The 21,616-nt window shown below is 34.0% G+C and overlaps 2 protein-coding genes across 3 annotated transcripts; both read right to left on the bottom strand.

The window, feature by feature from the left end:
• Positions 1 to 306: 306 nt before the first annotated feature.
• LOC143471229 (uncharacterized) lies at positions 307 to 19,225 on the bottom strand. Of its 2 annotated transcripts, XM_076969635.1 has the most exons (35): positions 19,139 to 19,225; positions 17,985 to 18,014; positions 16,996 to 17,052; positions 16,631 to 16,696; positions 16,374 to 16,448; positions 15,927 to 15,992; positions 15,613 to 15,648; positions 15,269 to 15,496; positions 15,120 to 15,152; positions 14,788 to 14,901; positions 14,414 to 14,514; positions 10,919 to 10,987; positions 10,634 to 10,661; positions 8,702 to 8,797; positions 8,226 to 8,362; positions 7,330 to 7,479; positions 7,151 to 7,175; positions 6,943 to 6,976; positions 6,687 to 6,787; positions 5,919 to 6,112; positions 5,467 to 5,858; positions 5,197 to 5,388; positions 4,969 to 5,050; positions 4,780 to 4,841; positions 4,255 to 4,287; positions 4,006 to 4,035; positions 3,860 to 3,889; positions 3,651 to 3,710; positions 3,478 to 3,507; positions 3,240 to 3,293; positions 3,000 to 3,029; positions 2,722 to 2,778; positions 2,249 to 2,278; positions 2,004 to 2,068; positions 307 to 1,896 (listed from the first exon to the last, which is right to left on the bottom strand). In XM_076969635.1, the coding sequence occupies exons 1-35, from the start codon at positions 19,173 to 19,175 to the stop codon at positions 1,109 to 1,111; spliced, it is 3,612 nt and encodes a 1,203-aa protein (XP_076825750.1). In that variant the 5' UTR covers positions 19,176 to 19,225; the 3' UTR covers positions 307 to 1,108. The 2 variants fall into 2 exon arrangements, with proteins under 2 accessions (XP_076825750.1, XP_076825749.1); XM_076969634.1 differs by having other exon boundaries at positions 5,467 to 6,112.
• Positions 19,226 to 19,228: 3 nt separating this feature from the next.
• Positions 19,229 to 20,546, bottom strand: LOC143471234 (transcription initiation protein SPT3 homolog). Its single transcript, XM_076969643.1, has one exon. It carries the CDS (start codon positions 20,374 to 20,376, stop codon positions 19,471 to 19,473), a length of 906 nt encoding a protein of 301 aa, XP_076825758.1. The 5' UTR covers positions 20,377 to 20,546; the 3' UTR covers positions 19,229 to 19,470.
• Positions 20,547 to 21,616: the final 1,070 nt, after the last annotated feature.

Below are 21,616 nucleotides of genomic sequence, written 5' to 3'. Positions count from 1 at the left end.
TTCTTTTGGATGCGGTGTTGCTAGATCACTTGAAATTTTTTCAATGAATAATATTTGAAATTGAATACAGTGTTGCGGGAAAAAATTTATAGCAATCCTATTGGTAATAAACCGGATTCACTAAAAACCGAAGCTATTATATGAAGGTAACAGTGGGGTCTTTGAGTTTGGAGGCGCCTGAGGCGAGCAATGGCGTGACTTGTGATTGGGGATCCCAAAATTATGGAGGATGTAGCAGATGTGTCCTGGGGCATGCTATTAGCAGGCGTTAACACACCTACACAGAATTCCAGTGATTGCCAAAGAGGTAATTGCAAAAATTTTAATTTAAGTCAAGGTCAGGTGACTAACCTCAATTCCAATCAAAAAGGGTGACAAAAATATTAAACCATTAGCATAATGCTAATAGCTTAACACGAAAATAGCATGAACGAAGACAGCAACATGAAGCATGATGGTGTTAAAAGAAATTACAAAAAAGATTCTGTATTATGAGGTGTAGAACTTCAAGGGCAATCGCCCAGACAAAAACAAAAATACGAATTGTATCTCATCTTTCTCGCGACTACCCTACGTCGTGTTATAAAAATTGAATTAGGGCAGTAGCCCATGGGTTATTATCCTTGTATCTTGCGGCGAATTCTATCCCAGTTAAGATGTCTTCTTATTTCTTCGGGATGCCTTTCGTCTCTTTTTTCATGTGACTTCGACATTGCGTGCTTTGCTGATTCTTTGATAAACATTTTTGCCTTTTAAAATTCCAACAAATCTTGATATTACTTTCGCGCTTAGGATAATCTCTCTGTTGAATTTTACTTTTACATTTGTGTTTGGTTTGCTGGATCATAGTGAATTCTGGACAGAATTGCTATGAATTCTTGAACTCGATAGAACCCACTTTTGAGTTTGAAGTAACTATTAATTATAATTATCAGCGTCATGCTTCTTCATAATTACTTCAAACTCACAATTAACGTTTCACAATTGTTATTTACAGGAAGTAGCTTTTGCTGCCACAGCAACTATTTCGTGCTATGTTAGATCCACGTGCAGATATCCTGTATTAACCCACAGTTTGTGCATACAAGGAACTGGAAGACAAACCAAGCTAAAAGAAATTTTCTGCAGTTTTGCGGGAAAGGGCTGATGGCGACAAAGATGACCTAAGACTTTCACCGTTAAGTGTCTTGGATCGTGAAGGTGACTCACGGTAAGACTTCCTCGGTTTTGAATGTGATATTTCAGATATGACAGAATTCATTTCTGTCGATCTTTGAAATCGAGCATGGTCAAGCATTTCCGACTTTTCAGGAGATCTGGATAAATGTCGTTTTCTTCGCTTGGTGTATTGGCTAGATTGATCATCATCATCATCTTTATAAACTCTTTTCATCTCTTTCTTAAGAGTCTCGTCTTCTTTCACATCATGTTGCTCATAATGGTGATATGGTTTCGAATTCATTGCATCACCAGCTGATTTTTGCCGGGCATGAACGGGAACTGTTCCTGGGTTATGCCTAGGAGCTGTTCCCAAGAGCCCATTGCCAGTTGGTGTCTTTGAGGTGTCATCTTCAGCATGTTTGAATTGCTGTTTCGATGAACTGCCAGATTTGGAAGAGTGTTTTTTTTCCACACCCTTCGGTTGTTTTTCACCCTTTTTTAGCTCCCATACCTTCAATGCTGCCTGAAGGGCTGGGTTGCTTACGAATGCCTTTGCAATTGGGCCTAAGGATCCTCCCTTTTTTAAAGCATTGAAGATTTTCTTCTCGAGCTTTTCTCTGATTTCTTTTTCCTCCTTTATACTGATTGATAACTTCCCATCAGTTTCCTCTTTTTCTTCATCCTGACAATCATTTGAGACTTTGCGCTTTTGAACTTGGCGAACGTAGTTTTCCTCTAGCATATGACACAAGATATAAATTGAAAGAAGTTGCCATAAAATCAAGATAAAGCTAAAACAACTTCATTAAATAGTAGTTTCGGAACGCTGTATACCGGTATACCTGATCTGGTACTAGAGCTGGGATGTTTTTCTTCTTTGCTTGTCTGGTCTCTTTCTCTTCCTCTCCTGCAAGACAGGAAAACTGGCTGGTTATTATAGCAGATATCACAGAAAAGTAACAAATAATAAATACATAAATGCAATACAGTTTATGAGTGAGAGCAAGCATACACTATACCAGTTGACTAGTTAAATTAATGTAAATGTGAATTTCCATTGCCCCTGCAAAACACTTAAACAACTCACCTGCTTCTTGTGTCATCATGTCTTTCTGACCTATCAAAGGCAAATAGCAATTAAAATCTCTGTTGTCATAATTGCACTTTTGAACAAAAATAATTTAAGGGAATTGTCAATGTCTGTATAAGAAATATTTGTACAAAGTCAAAAACTTTGCAAGAAATTTCAAGTCTAATGCCATGAAATGTCGTGGCACATGGTAAAACTTAAAAAAATTAGCTTTACAACTTTGATTACAGGAAAGAAACACATTTGAAAAATTTAGAACTGATTTTAGAATATGATTTTTAGAGTTTGTTTTAAGAAACAAGACTGTTTATGTGTCTCTATTGGTGTCACATTTTTGAGGTCAATAAATATTAATTCAAAGTTAACAACAATACACGTTTACAAAGAATCCACGAAGGTCATTCAGCTACACTTGCAAAGATTACACTAACTAACATATTAATTATTATACACAACATCAGCTTTCTTACCTGCTACTGTCATCATATTTTTCTCCACGCTTTCGGGCGCCATCGTATTTCTCTGAGCTATAAACATAAAACAGTAGCCAACAATAACACAGAAGTTATCTGTTAGCTAATAATACAAACTAACTAAAGATGCAAATAAAGCACACAAAGTATGTGGAATGCACAAACCAGTTCATGAATTAATGAGCATCAGTATAATTATATATTTAAAAAAAAACCAAAACTTTTACTTTGTCACAACAAAGATCAACTTTAACTTTTAATTTATTAGTACTCACCTGTTCCTGTTGTAATCATATCTATCTGATCTGACAAAATAAAGTAAAAATTTACATTTTAGCACAACTGAGGTTTTTTGCGTTATACAGTAAACTTAATTTAACAATAGCGACAAGATATACCAAAAATAACCGATTAACATGTTACAACAGAACCGCTATTGAATTGAATTAGAAAGCAATAGACAATACACAGGTTATGTAATATGTTTACTGAAATAACAGAATTTAGAACCCCACCTATTCCTATTATCATACTTTTCTGGAAGTGTTTGGTTGTCATGATTTTCTAATCTATAAAAATAAACCAGAATTTAGTACAATAATAATTATTCAATTCAAGTTTGCATAAAGCACAAGAAAGATCAAACATGACCATCAACTGACAACACCCAGCATTGTGTGATACATAGTATATATATAGCTGAAAAGCGAAAACGTAAACCAATACTTTTGCAGAACCAGATGGCCTACTTACTTGATTCTTAGGTCTGTAAATCTTTCAGACCTGTCAACATAAAGTTGTTAAATATAAAACTTTCGATACAGCTTTACAGCAAACCATAAGCGTAAATCATGGAAAAATAATGCATTGAAAACCATTTTCAAAATTTTGCTATTTTTGTCAACAAACTGAATCGAAATGCTTACCTAATACTGGTACCGTCATGTTTTTCCAAGAAGTTGTGACCGTTACCGTACCTTTGTGATCTATCAAGAAATATCAGCAGCTATTAACAACAACATCTAACAATAGGCAAAAAATAAACAAATTTGAAATATTAAACATAGTACATTCATAAGATAGAAAAAATGAATTACCGGTAAAAGTGAAACACAGTGAAAGAAAAGCTACTTACTTAACCCTGAAATCAACAAATCTCTCCATCCTATCAAAATAAAATGGTAGCACATAAACTCACACTCCAACCAGCAAAATTACGCAGATGGTGATCAATACTATGCATGGAAATCAGTTTTTATCAAAATAAATTAAACCACTTACTTATTGCTGCTGTCATCGTACCTTTCTGATCTATAAACAATTACATTAAACATACATTAAGCTTTAGTCATAATAGTGATATATGGAGTAATGCTTTAAACTTCAACATATTGCATTGCTACAATAGGAAAAACATAACCTATTTAAATGAAAGACTTCAAACACACACTTTTAAGTAAATTATGTTATTTTACAACTTTTTTATAAAATAAAGCATTAAAAAATATTTCGCTTAACAACAACATTTACCTCTGATATTTTCGGTCCTTAAATCTCTCTTGCCTAACAACAAAAAAATAGAGATAAGTAATGGCCTTACATCAAAGAATGACCAGCAGACGAACAAGATAAATGCCGTATAGATGCAAACATATGAGTTGTTAACATGCTTATCAGAAAGCCCTAGTATTTCCACTGATCAATTCTAAACCACTGGTAAATAATTTTGATGCCAGTATCAAATCAGTATTTCAAATGTGCTTGACTGAACATTACAAAACCAAGTTTGACCTTAGCAATATGTACTTAGTCTGGTCTCTTCGTAAATGACTGAATAATATACAGTACATCTCAATATGCCTGGAGTCCGATCACCTTAATCTAGCTAATATTTTAGCTTTTACATGAGATTTATGTAAACAAAGTCCAAAGACAAACAAATAAATATTACGGCAACTAATTAATTATGTGTATTTAATGCAATCTTCTTTAAATGACTCACTACATTATCACATTACGGTCAATAGTCATTATAGCAAATAAATGGTTTTCTACCTTTCAGTAATGCCAAGTCTAATTCTTTCCATAGACAAGATTTCCACGCAGTCAATTTCAAGCTTTAAAAAGACAGTATAAACATTAAAAACATATCTTTTATGAAATATATAGTACAGTAGTATCATGCTATACAAAATGAATTAATATATTGGTTACAGACAACACTAGCTAGTGTGACAAATTTACATCTCTAGAGGCTCTTTCCAGTCTTAATTTCACTAATTCTTCGGAAGATGTAAGTTGTCTGGATCCAACAACAGATGACAACCTTAGAAATTCATTAAACACCACAAATAAATGATGTAAAGTATAACTGATTTAAAAAATTTAGCCACTATAACTACTCCACACAAAGTAACGCACGTTTTGTTACAAACAGACAGTCATACAATCATAATAACAATTCATAGAAACCTCAGAAGGCTTTCCTCTGTTTTATTTCTCTCTTCTACAATCATGCACAACTTCTTGCAAGCTTCGCTGGACATATTCAAAATAACTTCATAATCTACAGTGGAGCCTTCATAGACTTGTAATAGTCGCTCGCGATATTGAATGTCGATTGGTATTTTGGTATTTGATGGTATGACTCTCATGGTATCCAGCCTGCAAACACAAAATATTGCATGAAGCTAGTGGTGTAGTAGAAGAAATTAGTTAACTGCTTCAATAAAAGCTAGCTACCTTTTCCTCTCTGCAGAATCATAGCCCTGTGACGAAACATCACGCATAACTCCGTAATCCCTGAATCTACTTGATCTTTCATTTCGTGAAAGATAACGCTCACGAAAACCATCGTGATCAGCAGGATCATGAATTTCTTCGCGAAAACTGTGATTAGTTTTTGGTAGCTTATCAGATAGTTGCTCTCTGTCCAATGAAGAACGGTGAGATAAATAATCGCGACCAGACATCCTTAGTGAGTGTTGATGATGACGATCATATGAAGCTTTATCTTCAACTTGAGGAGAACGATCTCGTGAAAAGTTGCCCTGATGAGAACGATGACCAGAAAACTGAAGATGTGGAGAAAGGTCTTTAGAGAATGAGTCATGCACTGAGCGTTCACGTGGAGAATGATCACGTAGAGAACGTTCACGTGGAGAGCGTTCACGTGGAGAAAGTTCACGTGGAGAGCGATCACTTCGGCGGCGATCACGAGACAAGCGTTGACTGGAGGGGTGATCACGAACAGAGCGTTCCCTTGAGCGGCGATTTCGAGAGGTGTAATGACGATCATCACGTTGTGAGATAACAATCGACAAATTTTTATCAATGTAGTCTGGATTAAAACCAGACCTACTTTGATGATGCTCAAATCTCTGTTGCACTGTAAAAAAATAAACTTTTGTGAGTTTACAAAAAACCAGTCATGAACCTGAGTTTATGATCTTCAATTTATCATTATATGTTGCATCTTTTTATATTAATTTCTCAGTTAAGCATATATTTCTCAGTGATTCATCTCATGGTGCACAATTTCTGTTTTAATCTTACCTTTACATAAAAAAGGTCGTTAGAAATAACGCTTATTTAACACTACAAAAGATTTTGCGCTGACAGAGTACATGCATAGCAGAAATTGCATGGATAAGTTTGTGCATAGGTGCAATTACAATATTTGCACAGGGGGGCAATCTCTCTCTTCTGAACCACTGTATGTTTATAAGAATGTTAAAAGTGCAGCAGCTTCTTGAGCTCCCTAACAGTTGGCGACCTTTCACCTCAACTAGCAATTCAGTTAAAGGAGGGGTATGGGTCAAAAATAAAATTTTTCTGATTTACGTAGGACATACCTGTCTAGCATAACCAGTAAACGCATCATAAAAAGAAATGTGTATGGCATTAAGTCGTTGTAATTTTACTTAATAACATACACTACAATTGCGGACTATCCATCAAACCTTTAGCTTTTTCGAAAAGAAATCTCTCTTTTTGTTTGAGTGATTGCTCCTTTTCTTTCAGTCTTCGATCTTTTTCCAGCAGTTCCAAACCAATATCTTTACTATTTATAAAAATTAGGCATTAATATTCAGTTATTGAAAGTTTTAACTGATTGACCTAATCAGGATCTCACTTGTGAATGACAGAACTACGATTACAACAACGACTGGCTTAAAAATGATTTCATACAAAATAAAGATACAAAAGAAATGATACCTCTGCTTACTCACAGCCAGTTTGCTCAAAGGTTCTGCAAAACATATAAAATTCTCACAATTCTCGACATAACAGCAAAATAAACACTCATGCAGTGTTCTTTTAAGATTATACAAATAAGGACAAGACTGTTTAAAATTGCGAAGTGCTGATCAAAACAGATATTACACAACGAAATAATCCTCTATAGATGTTACAAAGCTCTTACCTTCTTTCACAGGGGCTGGTCGAATCTTAAAAAGAGTAAAATAATAATGAAATGTCCACTATACAATACCACAATTACGTATAAATAAGTGAAAGTTTTTATGTACTGTTATTCTAAAAAGCAAAAATAGGCAGAAAACAACTTCGGACAACACAAGATGTACAAAATTTGATTCTCACCTCAATTTTTCCTATTCCCTTAGCTCCACCAAGATCTTCCATAATTGTTGCAGCATGATGCTTCACACGTTTGCTCAAACTGCTACTTTTCATAGAACTGTAGTTTGGAAACCCAGTTATGTCACAGTATGTAGGGAAATGGTGTTCTTTCTACAAAAAATATAGATACTTTTACATGTATTACAAAACTCTGTGTAGTACAGTTCATCGTACATGTACAACTATACATTGAAAGATACAGCATGGTAATATTATTTTAGTAATGGTACACAGCATGGTAATATATCCATATTAGCAAAAGCCCATGATAGTCATAGCCCATGGGCCATGAGTTAGTAAATCAGTCAATCTAGAAAAACTTTGACGGGTTTTCCCGGGCTGGTGGTATTGGGGAATTTTCGGAAGGGAAAACTAGGACGTCATGTGACCTTTGGTAACTATGCGGGATGAATGCCAAAATGTGTTGCTCAATTACCCAGCTAGAATGCTAGCATCAACCAATGCACAAAATCAATATTGAAAACATGTCAACAATTAAAGGGCTTTGCTTTGTTTGTTTGTAATGGTTCAGTCAGTGAACAGTTTGTTGTCATTCCAAGCGGGGTTGCTTGTTGTTATTATGCTAGGATTAAGTCTTTGTCATACTGAAATGATAGGGAGTGTATTTTTATTACAATTTGAGCAGGATGGCTTGTGCAGTTTTCTTAATTAATGCTGTATTACCAAAAGCGACCAAAGTCAATCACATAATAGAGAAGCGTGTTGCAACACTCAAACATTCCACCCTACATCCGCCACTAAAGTAAACCTATCCAAAATGACAGTGCAAATTTACAGAGCGTAAATATTACAGGTAACATTATCCACTAACAGCCATTTATACAAGGTATACTTACTAGGTATTTTAGCCTGTGCCTTTGACCGCTAATGTGACTCAAGAGTGTTGTTGTATCAGCCCTTGCCTTGCAAAGTTTGCACAAATAGAAGGATTCAACACTTTCAGTTGCTTTGAATTTGATAATATATTCAACACCTGTGATCATACATTGACAAAAAATAAAGCACATTTTTATAAGCACAAAAATAAACCTTTAAAATATTCAAAAACTTCGGGTTCATTTAAAATAAGAAATATTTTTGCTGCTATAAGTATTTCATTAGATTAACCAGTTAATTATTAACTATATTATTAAGTTTCATTTAAACAGATGAGTCATTTCTATCTGAACGTAAGAAGCGCAGTTAAGCACAAGCTAAGGCGCTAAAATATACTTAAACAAACTGCCACAATTGTCAAGCACTTGTTTGAACTTTCTTTGTCCAACTTTATAAATCTGTGTTGGATTTGCAATGTGTAACAAGCTCTACCCACCTATCACTGGTTCGTTTTCGGCATATTCTATAATTTCCTGTCGCATTCTAATGTCTTCATCCGTTTCAAGAGTATCAATTTCTGGACTATACAAAACTATAAAAAATAGTTACATTTATCTGTTAGATCATAATAAAAGATTAATTAGGGCATAGGAGAGACCGAAATTAATAGCAGTTAGCGCATTACCAGTTAAATGACCTATTCTAGTGAACTATCTTGCTTGCTATTCTTCTATAACTTGTTAGCGAGCTAGCCACTGCAAATATTATGCATCAAAGCAAAAATGAAAAATAAATTGCTATGAAGGGTATGAAATAGATATCAAGGTATTAAGGGTATACATTTGTTAACAAGCCATAAAATTTAAAAAAAAGATTGAAATCTCAAGAAAGTTATCAATAACAAATAAACATAGATTATATGATTATTGTAATAAATAAATAATCATAATTATATAATTATCATAATTAGCATAAATACATAAGGTAGTACGGGTTGATGTAAGCTATGAATGGCATGCAACTCCCAAGCATTTATGAAAAAAGAAAAATTGGTACAAGAAACTAGATCCACATGCACAGTTAATATTTTGCTCATGTTTGTCACTGAACTAGAGTGAAACTTCCTTCAATGATAACTAAATGAAACTCAAGTAATTTTATGGGCCAATTGTGAGTTAATGAGCTTCGTTATATATTCTAACAGATTAATGACATCCAGTGTAACCATTTCTTTAGAAATGGTGCCAAATATGTCCTTAATAAAAAACTATTGCTTACAAACTGTTCCAGAAAACCACCAAGATTAATTGTGAGTTAGACATGACAAATACTGAATGTGATATACTTAAGAGAAAAGATTGCAAGAAGTACTATTTTTAGTCATTTACATGCAAAATTGCTATGCATATGGTTGCTAGAGAAAGCATAATAATGATTATTATTCCTGACATAACTTAGTTTTAATTGAAGGAAGCTATCAAAGACCAACAATTGTGGAGGACTCATCACTCATAAAAAGATTGAGAATCGGACTTGACTTGACCGTTGAAGAAGAATATTAATCGTTAAATCTGCAACAGTACCATTCAAACTATTGCAACAACCGGCTGCCGAAGTGTTTCTTAAGAAACAAATTGAAGACTGGTTCTGAAAGAAACTCATCTTTACTTTACAGCACTTGCATTTGTAATGAGTATAAGGTTTAATTGGCACTGAGATCACACAGATTTGAAGCCCAACATGTTATTTCCAGTTTTGCTCAACCAAAGGAATTGAGATGCTCAACCACATGCACAGCCAAGGTGACAATGAAAAGTGTTAAAGTCAATATAAAACTGGCAATGATTGGCACTACCATCATCCCTGAAAGCTAGCTATCAAGTCGTATTGCTTCAAACTATGTATATCAAAATCAATCGCTTTACTAAGCCTCCCAGCCGTCATCGATCACACAATGTTTTATCATAATATAATCAAGTTACAGTCATATTTTCATAGATTTCGATAAAATGGACTTCACATTTTAGTCTGGTCTATGATGCATGTGGTTGAAGCATCTCGGTATACAGCGGCACAAAATCAATGACTAAGTCAGATTTGAGGAGTCTTCGCCAAAGTTAGATTTCTGTACACGACCAAGACGCTGAAGAGAATGACTCCGAAACCATATCACTTACATAATAATTTATTTATTTTTAATAAAATAAATAAACTTTTATGCACAAATTAGATGTTCAGTGGGACAGCCAATTACTCGGTAGACAGCATCAAAAACAAATTATGCATTTCTCCATCCAGCATTATTCTGTGTTACTGGTGAGATGTGCAGTAGAGTAAATTTTCAGAAATATTATCAGCATCAGGCTCTAATGGAAGATTACCTTGTTCAGGTAAATAATAAAACAGTTAGGCTCATCAAGTTACTTACTCATTCCATGCTCGGCTTTTTTCACCATCTGCAAAACACCATAATATATTCTACTTTGTCTCTTGTACACCATCCAGGCTACTATGATAACATTTTTAAATGGTGACAATTCGTTGCTGGATGCTAATTTTCTCATATATATATGATATATATGTATATATACATGAAGTAATGTATGGAGGTTGTTTTTGGGGCTTAAGCTAAATGAAAATTAAATAGCACAAGACTAAACCCTAAACTGCCTTCTATACCTAAATTTTATGGCAGTAAAAAGAAAATACCAACCTTAATGTGTTTTTTCCCTTTCAGATGAGAATCAAGACAGGACTCATTGGTACAGGTTACTTTGCAAACCTTGTAAAAATACATAATTAAGCCTATTGACTACATTGTTTTGAGACAATTTTCAAGCTGTTTTTTTAGTAGATTGCTGTACAGTAGATATAATTTATAGCAAATATACATGAAAGCACATGCTGAGTGAGGGCTGAGAAGTGAGTAAGCCCAAGCTCAATATTTTTATTGGATGGGATGTAATGCAGATCCCCCCATGTCATGTTTGATAAGATTTGGAGATGGAAACATATTTCAAATTACGATTTATGTCATTACAGACTGTACTGATGTTTTACAACAATCTTTGACAATTCCCATATTCCCAAATCTTCGGGAATTCCCATACATCTGCACCCATTAACTTTTCCACCCTACATTATGTAACTTCGGCATCTATGATTACAGTACAATGCGTTACCTAAAATAGACATTAAATTAATTACACTTGCGAAAATGAAGTCAGTATCTCATTGTCAACTTCACCGTAGCGGTTGACATTGCTCCTAACCAAGGAACATACAGTCAAAGACGATAGTGACTGATAACATTTAACGACAGGGGTCACCTAACCACGGCTCGTGAGCCAGATCTGGCCAACAAGAATAATCTGTCTAGCACACCTCACTGTGCTACAAATAAGCTTACTGTATTGTACTCTATTGAACAAAGCAGGTAGCTGACCCACAATCGTCAGTTCTTATCTGGCCCTTGGTGAAACAAGTTTGATGATGCCTATTTAACGGGTGAATTTTTATTTATGGACAATAATAATAACAATAGAGAGACTTTTCCTAAATTCACGTTCCCCCCAAGTATTGATAAGTTTTTCTGTTGGTGCTATGATACCGGTTTCCAAATAAACTAAAAGTAATAATCTTTTATATTTGTATTGTTTTTTGCGTAGATACGATACGATTTTTTACAAGATATTGATGTAGCTACCAGTGCTGTAACCAAGTTTTTTTTTTTAATCGAGTCAAGTCAAGTTATTTTGGAAGTTGACTTAAGTCAAGTCGAGTCAAATTACTAGTTGGATCAAGTCAATTCAAATTATAATATAATGCAAATCAAATCAAGTCATGTCATTGGCTATACCTTTAACCAATCGTTCGCAACGAAATCAAATGTCTGTAATTTAGTCGATCAATAACTTAACAACTAAGATTTAATGACTTGCATCAAGGTACTGTCCAAGACTTGAGTCAAGTCAAGTTATTTCAAGCTTTGACTCGAGTCAAGTCAAGTAATTTAAAAACGTGACTCGAGTCATTACAACACTGGTAGCTACTGTAATTACACATGGCTATTGAGGTAAAACTATTCTGACTTACCTAGTAAGCCGTAACTGATCATATCGTTTATTTTTCACCATTGGTGTCGGGAGCAAAAAGGATATATGATAATAACCACATTGTAGACTGGTTAAATAAGAAATACTCTCACAAGTAATCAATGAACAAGCTCAATCGATTGAAAGTAAACCATAAAAAACATCGCTAACCTGGCGCAACATAGCCAGCTAATTTTTGACTCTGGGAAAACCATAACTTTTTATGGCGAAAACGATACTCAAATAAACATATTCGAGTTTTTTGATATTCAAATGGAATTTTTTTGCATATAATTAGAACACATAAGTAGCCTACATCTATAAAATAATAGTCTTACCATATGAGAGAGCATCAAAAAATTAATATTTGCCAACAATCTTCATGTTTAAGCCAATTTGCTAGACTGGGCAACCAAGTTAAATAAATGACAAAGCTTTGCAATTCTTATTTCACGATATAGATAATTTCGGTCTTTGGATTAAATGAGGGGGTACAGCAAGGTTGTTTATTTCATCACAACTTATTTTTGCACTTTCGTGTCGGTGCCCTCCAATAATTTGGACAGAATTCCGCCACAGTGAACGCATGTAGACTCTAATTTACCCTATCTACCATTTACTCATATCCTTTCTGAATCTATGCCTTGCAGTCCTCACAAATTTCATGAGAAACCAACCAAAGAAACTTTTTCCTACAACTTTTTCTACTTCTTCTTCAATTCACATTGTGATTCCATTGTGTAACTAACATTGAGACAACATGGGTTCTAAGATTAACAACAGATAAAAAGCCCAATTTTTACTCCAGTATGATTCATAACAGTTGTCTGATCATTATGAAATGCAGACCAGATGATAATAATTGATCCTCAGTTTTAGCATCTGTGACCCAAATTGAATAGAAAGCAGCAGATTGTTGAACGTACACCAAAACGATGCCAAATTATGACAAAATAATCATCCGTGAAAATGCATTTAATTAACATTTCTTCCATTTTTATAGTTGAGATACCGCTGATTTGGGTGTCAAAAACGAAATTATACAATGGGTTTCATTTTCAGTGTTAACAGCAAAACTTTTAACACTTGAATTTACAATTTTTGTCAGGCAGGTATATGATGCTATTGATGCAGATGTGTTTGTATTGCTTTAGTTTCCAAATTTACAGTTAACTTGTCCAAAACAAAATCTATATACTTTACAGGGGAATCTAATCAATATCATTGACCCCAAAATAACATTCATTTTCTGCTGACTGCTATCTGCAATTGCATATACTAAAACATATCATACAGAATCAGATGGGCATAAAATTCCAGTTCTGCGCTTGAATACGCTATAAAATTTCGAATTTGATTCAACACATTTATGGATGAATCAGCTACATGACAAAAAACACGTTTAACCTTTTTATGAAGTTTTTTCAAACAATGCACATAGAAATTTGGCTCTTATAGTGAAATTTTTCTAGGACCTTTTGGAAGACAATAAAAAATAAACATCTTAACTTCATTTTATCATAAATACTTTTATTTTTGTTAAAAAGTTGTTTGGCTTTACAACACAATTTAATCAAAATAACATTATCTTAAAGATCCCAAAAACTTAAATAAATGACAAATATAGCAACTTGAGTGAATGCTAGTTACAGCGCAAGAACACTTAAACAACAGTTAATGCTGGAATACGGTCTGCCATCCTGCAAAAGTATCTTTCATATTCTTTATTTCAATTCCTTATATTCAAGTATTAGACATAGGAGTTCCCACTAGTCATCTGTAATCTGTTTACATTCTGCCAATTTGTACAGCGGATCAGTTAGTAAGCTGAGGCTCACACAACACACAGCGTCCTTTACTTCTCATGAATGCTTCAAGCTTGCTGCTAGTCTTTATTGCCTTGCTAACATGACTCAGAAACATACAGCTACGACAGCCACTGCAAATAGCTTTCAGTTTTAGATATTTTAGTTTTTATTTCATTTTCAGCATTTCTTTAGTTGTATTTTCTAACAAACAATACACAGCAGATATACAACATAATTATGTGCCCGCAAAATTATGTTACATTTAGCCATAAGACATAAATTGGTTCAACAAAACACAAAACTTACAGCACAACGGTAGATGTCAGTTGGATACTCCAAGCTCACATTAGAACGTTTTGGCTTTGAAACAATTCCTTCCATTGAACTAAGACCTTCCCAACTTGCATCTGAATTTTCATAAGATTGCTGCTATTAATTGTCTTTTATGCTAAAACAGTCTAATTCGGAATAAACTGTGGGTAGAAAATGGCCGAATTTGCAGCTTGTACCAACAATACGAAATAAGACAAATTACAAAGACTGACCTGTTTAAATAATAGCACAAGCGACCGCAAGGTCAAGAGACAAATAAAAACAAAACTGCATTTTCGTACAATGCAATAAAATAACTTCAAGGTTATAGCCGTTGAGAAGATGACATCTGAAAAAAGAAAACTCACCGGTGAAGATGGTGAGTTTTGTTTGCTCACATGATGGTGGCAAGTAGTATTTATCTTTTTCTGCCAACAATCGCTTAAGTAACCCTCCAACTGCCTTCGGATGGGTTGGTTTTACTGCAATTGCAAACTACTTTGAAATATCAACGATATACAGTAGAAGCGAAATGGTTTTTAACTGGTAAGACATAACATATGGTATGGAGAGATGTGACTTTTGTCAGAAATGTAATGTTACTAGTGTATGGCTAATACAATGCTACATATCAATTCAACGTAAAATTACAGCAATACAATATTGTTACAAATATATTTTGCAACATCAAATTTCAAACCTGGGGCATCATCTTGCGAATCGTTGTTTTTTTCTAAGGAATAAGATCAACAATTCGATGAGATTAAGGATCAAAACACTGATCGATGAACAAGAGCAGGAATAGCAAAATAAATTTTTTTAATGGACATATGAACTGGCAAGATTTACCTGAGTTGTGTTCCATTTTTGAGTCATCTTTTGAACACTCTGATTTTCCATCTACATCATCTTTTTCCCGTGTTTCTTCCGTGTTCTTTTTGCTATGCCTATTCTCCTTGTCTTCTTTCCTAAATCGTTGTTCTTCTTTTTCCTGTTTCAGGCTTTCTGTTTCCGATTTTTCACCAACGCTGTCTTTTCTTGACTTCTCATCATTGCTATATTTCTTCAATTTTTCAACTACAAGTGTTATGTGCAACATTATTTTCAATACATATTCAAAATAAGGTCAGGTTTTACATATGCCAATTCACAGGCTTTGAAATGAAGTGAAGCAATGATTCAAATCATCACACCTGCTTTGCGATCTTTGTCTTTTTTTGCTCTATCACCTGTGACCAAAAAACACAGTGAGTAACTTACTATTTAAATAGCTTTCATATCATGAACATCTGTAAACATCTCGATGACTAAATACAAGTTTTGTTGCTGCTAAATAATGTTTTTTTATTATGACATCAACAACAATATGTCTTGCATGCATGTAAATTATTAGCAGTGCATGCGGATTGTGTCTAAACTGGAAATGAAAACGCAACTTCAAAGAAGCCGGACAAATTTTTCTAAAATGAAGGAACTGTGATTGTTATAACAATTTTTAACATCACACCTGATTTATATTTACTCTTCTCTCTTTTAAAATTCTTTTCATCTTTCTCCTTTTTCCTTTTCTTATCTGTGACAAAAAGTTGACACATAATATGGCATTTTGTTAATTTATGAATGGCTCTTTCAACCAATCAAACGGACTTGTAATGTCACACAAATCAGTTATAAGTAATTTATAATGAATAAAAGAACAATTTTAAATTTTTTACCGCTGTTGTTTAGTAAGCAAAAAGTCAATTAACTACAACAGTACATGGATCATCGTTCTTTGCATTCAATTTAGGAAATTTATTTAATATAGCTAACAAAGTGGTTGAATAACATGGCTACGCAGTAGTAAAACTTCTGGGAAATTTGGTTAGAAAAATATTGAAAATACAGTGTTTGAAGTTTTTGATCAGTTTGCTATTTAAATTTTTAACAGTTTGTGGTTTTATAACCAATGCACCTGATTTTGAGTCATGCTTTTCTTTTTTCAATTTTTCATCCCTTCTCTTGCTATTTTCCCTGCTCAATTTTTCATCTGTGGACAAAAAATCTGCAAGTTTTGTATCACGCTGTTTGTGTCACCTTGTTTTGCAGACCGCAGAGTGTAACTATTCTTACTTTACAATGTCAATAGCAATACCATATGTAAGCTTACCTTGGATAATTACATGCATTACATGGATAATTACATAGCATTTCTTAAATTTAGCAACATACCTTCCCTGGACGAATATTTTTCTTTTTTCCGTTTTTCATCAGAATACTCATTTCGATACTTTTCTTCTGCAATCATAAGAGAAAAATTCTTGTTAACAATATATACAATAGTTCTTATAAATATATGCGTGTTGTAGAAAAAAAAAAGTTAACCCTATAGAATGTTGTCCAATATTCTGCTTTTTATTTCGCTATAAATGCATACTGATTATACACTGGGTTAACATGGTTCAGCCATCATCAGTCATACATACAAACGTGTGTGTGTGTGTGTACATATTATATTACATGAAACAATATTAAGTTTCAGCACACGCTATGAGTTTGAAAAAAAGATATTGCGCAACTTTATGAAACACCGAAACCTGATTTATGACTACGTTTTTCCTTCCGAGTCCTATCTTCCTGTCTATCTTTTTCATCTGCAAGGAAACATAACATAACTTTGTAAATTACTCACATTACAGTCAAATCCGGTTAATTGCATTCTGGATAATCGCATAATTCGTTTTATCGCATAAAGAGCGCAAGTCCCAAACCATAGCTTATCATTTGTAAAGATAATACTTCGGTTTATCGCATAGCGGTTTATTGCATAATCCGCTTAATTGAATAAAAATGAAGGTGATTTATTCGATTATTCAAAAGTTTTTAAAAGATAAAATTGAAAACAACGCGCATTGAGAGCGCACACGCAATGCGTAAGCCTTACGACTTGTACTGCGCTTTGTTACAAAACGATCAAACAGACAATGCCCAATTTAAACATTAACACGTGGCTGTCAATACGCAGACATTAACATTCGCACTGTTTTAGTTTCATTTAAGCGTTGCGTAAAGAAAGCATTGCGTTAAGATGATGCCGTAATATATGAAGACGTTTTACGAAACAAACAAGTTGTAAAAGACGACAACAATAAAGAAAGCTCTGGTGAGTGGTGACGCAAACGAAAGCTCTGGTGACGCTGTGACAACACCGAAAAATAAAGAAGTACTGCATGCACTTCATACAATTCGCCGACGACTACACAGTTTGAAGGGGCGGACATGGCCACATTTGTTCGTTTAAACACACAAATGCAAGAAAGCATGTTTTCATGTTTTGCGTGCTTGAATGAATGGATGATCGCAATACGCAATAAACGTTAGTGTTTTGCGTGTTGACGTCTTTACACGTGACCAGCTTCGCACGTCAAGTAAGAAAATAAGTGGAATTTGCACTTTCGCATAAACGCATAATTCGTTTAATCGCATAAAAAGGCTTGGCAAATTGACTATGCAATTAACCGGATTCGACTGTATATGCAAGCTTTTAGAAGACACATTTGTCTTTGGTTTTTTTATATTATCATACCTGACTTTTTCCTGTCCTTTTCTTTTTTTTCTGAAAAGAAATATACATTTTGTTGCCAGCTTAGATACATGATTAAACATAAATGAATAAACAGTCAGGTGAACCTGAACAGTTTTGAAACTACAACTAAATATAAATAAGGTTTGCGCAGATGGTAATTTTGTTAAACATAAAACAATGTTTTAAGTTGTTGTCAAGTGTTGTTGATGACTGTATGCAATCTTTATTTAAATTTTAATATCAGATTATATTATTAATACTGATAACACAGATATATTATTGTTTATACAGTATTAGTCTAACAAGTATGGAATATCTTGTATCAACAGGTTGCCAATAACATTAATTAAAACAACAATAACAGTTTGTGTTCACAGTAATCTGGATAACCCAGAGTTATTTCAAAATCCTGTTCCGCAGAACAAAAATTTAGTTGGCAAGTTTTATACATCGCACAATGTTCAAATCATTAAGTACAATATTATCGTGTGGAACACACGTGATGGTGCTGGGTAGTGTCCGGTGTATAATTTATGTCAATCAAATATATGATGCATGATGATTGTTGTTGGTAAACTAATAGTAAATATTATAAACTGTCAAAGCACCATAGCACACTTCTTGTGTCCCCAGCGTTCAGCTATGCAACAAAAAAACTATTTTTGCCATTATGTTCTCAAGCAAAGTTTAACAGCGTATGAAATGTTTTGTTATTGTGTAAGATGTTGCTTTTTGTCGGTCAACGTGTAGATTGTATTATTCTAGATGAAAAACAATTACGGTTTGTGAGAGTGTTTAGAGTGACATATAAGTAGCCTAAATTGTAGCGCACTTATGAATGCAAACAGTTAATTTGCACTTTCTTTGTCATTTTAATTACTTTTATTCTTTTCTTATTCTGTAGAAGACATTTTTCTTCAATACAGACATGAGATGTGTAGTTCTTTTTTGTTTAAAGCTTAAAGAAATTTTATTTCAATATGAGTAAACACTCTGTTAAGAGAGCTGATAAAAGGAAGAAAAGCAGTTTCAGAAAAATGTTAAAAGTTAAATACAAAATATCAATGGATGCACTGAGTAGTCAAAAAGAGCGGATGCATCGGTAAAGTGGCCGATAGATCAGTTTCATCAGTACACCTCTACCATTTGCCTACCTTTGCTGTCCTCACTTTTGCTTCGTATGGAAGACATGTTAAGTATTATATTTTAAACACAAATCTGCAGCAAAATAAAAACAACCTAAAAAGAATATGTCAATGCTGAATTGTTGATATTCATTGTGATACTTCAGTGTATGTGTACATATGTATACATATTAATGTTATGGCGTCAACTGAGTTCTTGAGAGACATATGATAACAAGTAATTTAAAATAGAAAGTAGAAATACATAAATTTATTTCATCTAATTAGACTGAAATAATGAAATAACACTGAAATAACACTGAAACACTGAAATAATGGATATAATGATTTTATTTATCATTTTAAAAAGTAATTGGCCTAAAGTAATTGAGACGACGAAAAGCTTCTCTTATGTGAGAACATGTTAAACTTGTCTTTTGCTTTTTTGGCATTCCATGAGTGGCTGTCTGCAATAGTGTTATATCTGGTTCATACGGTTTGCAGTTTCTTTCTTGGTCATTTTTAACCAGCAATGCTGCATCAACAATTTCTGCAACCAAATCATGGGCGAGAAATTCAAGTGACTCCCACCCAAAATGGCTTGGTTGCACTTCTACTTGTAATAACACCTCCTCAAACCAGTTATAAAATTTCATAGGTTTTTTAGCAAAAGTAACACTTCGACACTCAGAAAACAGAAGATATTCGTTTGTGTTCATATCTCTTGTTTGAAATTCTGCTCTCGCAAGACGTTTCAATCTCACAGGATCATTGGCACCACTATTAAACATTTCATTCAAATTTGCCTTTGGTTTTATACATTGCAGAAACTTTCTACATATTCTTATTCTTTTGTACGACTTATCAAAAGTTTCTTGAATATCATTTAGTACCAGATCTTCATTGCCAGGTTCATCCGTAAATTTGCCTTTCATGTCTTTAAACTTGAGGTGATTAAGATATCTGTTAAGCTTGCTTTTATCTGGTGTAAGAAGGTATATGACGTCCTCAATTCCTATAGATTTTGATCCTCGCTTCTGGGCAGTAGCAGAGACCATCATAATAATGTCACACATTTTCGCATGAACTATTTTATGAACCATGACTGCAGTTTCTTCAAGAGGTTCAGCTACGTCTCCAAATCCATGAAGCATACACTGAATCTCTTTCTGAAATATTGGTGAAGAACTAGTTTCACAAGAATCAGCGAGTTCCATGGGCATCTTTTCTTGTTCTACATCGAGTTTTATTTTCTTAGCAGCACTCATACTAGCTTTACACAACTGAATATTTACAATCAGTTTTCTTTGTATTGTATCTGTATCAGATTCATTGGTTGAAAGTAAGTTGAAAATAATAATAAAACGCACATGCAAATTTGATCACTAATTACCCAATTTATTTACCACAACGTCATAGACTAAAGCCTATCACCTTTGTAATCTATAAAATATGGTCAATGGTCTGTTGTATGTACAAAAAATTTCAGGTCTAGTGCAGAAGTGCACAACCAGATGGCGTCACAATTTGAGTAGCTGGGATCTAGAATGCAAAGGCATCCAGTGGTTGTGCACTTCTGCCCTAGACCCAAAATTTCACAACCAAATAGACCAATTCACTATCATATTTCATTGTTTGTGGTAAAGGGTTGGGATAGGAAAAAGTGACAAACTAGTTACATAGCATTAGTATTGGTGGAATTAAGGTTTGATTCACTTAGTTCAGGTGACAGATTTGAGCTAGATTGAGGATTGTATGGAATGACTTTAAATTTGTATAGCTACTGTACCAACTAAATTGAAGAAGTTACCATGTTCTAAATTGAAATTTTTGGATCATTAATACTTGCCAACACGATGGCATGGACCTTACAGTCCAAAGGCTGTATTTCTGGGCAGCTGTACACCCGAGATAAATTGCAAACACACTTCACTTTGTACAGACAAACGGCCGCCTAACAGTGCAAAATGTGAAATACGATTTTGCATTTCTGGTACCTGATAAAGCAAGACAACACAATGCTTTGCCTAATGTATAAAGTAAATACATAAGCTAAACATAGTAGGGAAAAAAAATTGCAAGTAAATTTTGCAAAATGTTTATAACTATCGAAGCATGATGAATGAGCACAGCTGGCTTCGTACATTTAGTCATAATGATAGGCCAAATTTCCAATAGCAGTTTTAACTGAGTTTGTGCTAAAATTTTCTCATGACTTCACTAATTGCAGTGTGCTGTCTTTGAGTAGCACCCGGACCCACAGGATTTTTTGTTAAGGGGTTATGTTAGGATAGATACATTTATAGCTTCAGTTATAAGTATTAGCCTGGATTTGAACTGAATAAATATAGAATAGACCTAGGTGCATACTTGGCTAGCCGTTACACATCTGCACACTTGAGTCACGAGGTCGGCACACCCGAGATCTCGGCAAATCCTGCCTGGAATACAAATCGGCTTCTATACGTGATAAGTTGTTTCAAATAGCATAAAGCTACTTCTATGCGT

The sequence above is a fragment of the Clavelina lepadiformis genome, chromosome 9 (genome assembly GCF_947623445.1).
Source record: "Clavelina lepadiformis chromosome 9, kaClaLepa1.1, whole genome shotgun sequence".
NCBI lineage: Eukaryota > Metazoa > Chordata > Ascidiacea > Aplousobranchia > Clavelinidae > Clavelina > Clavelina lepadiformis.
Note: the sequence above shows the minus strand (reverse complement) of the source record. Positions and strands in the feature narration are given on the sequence as shown.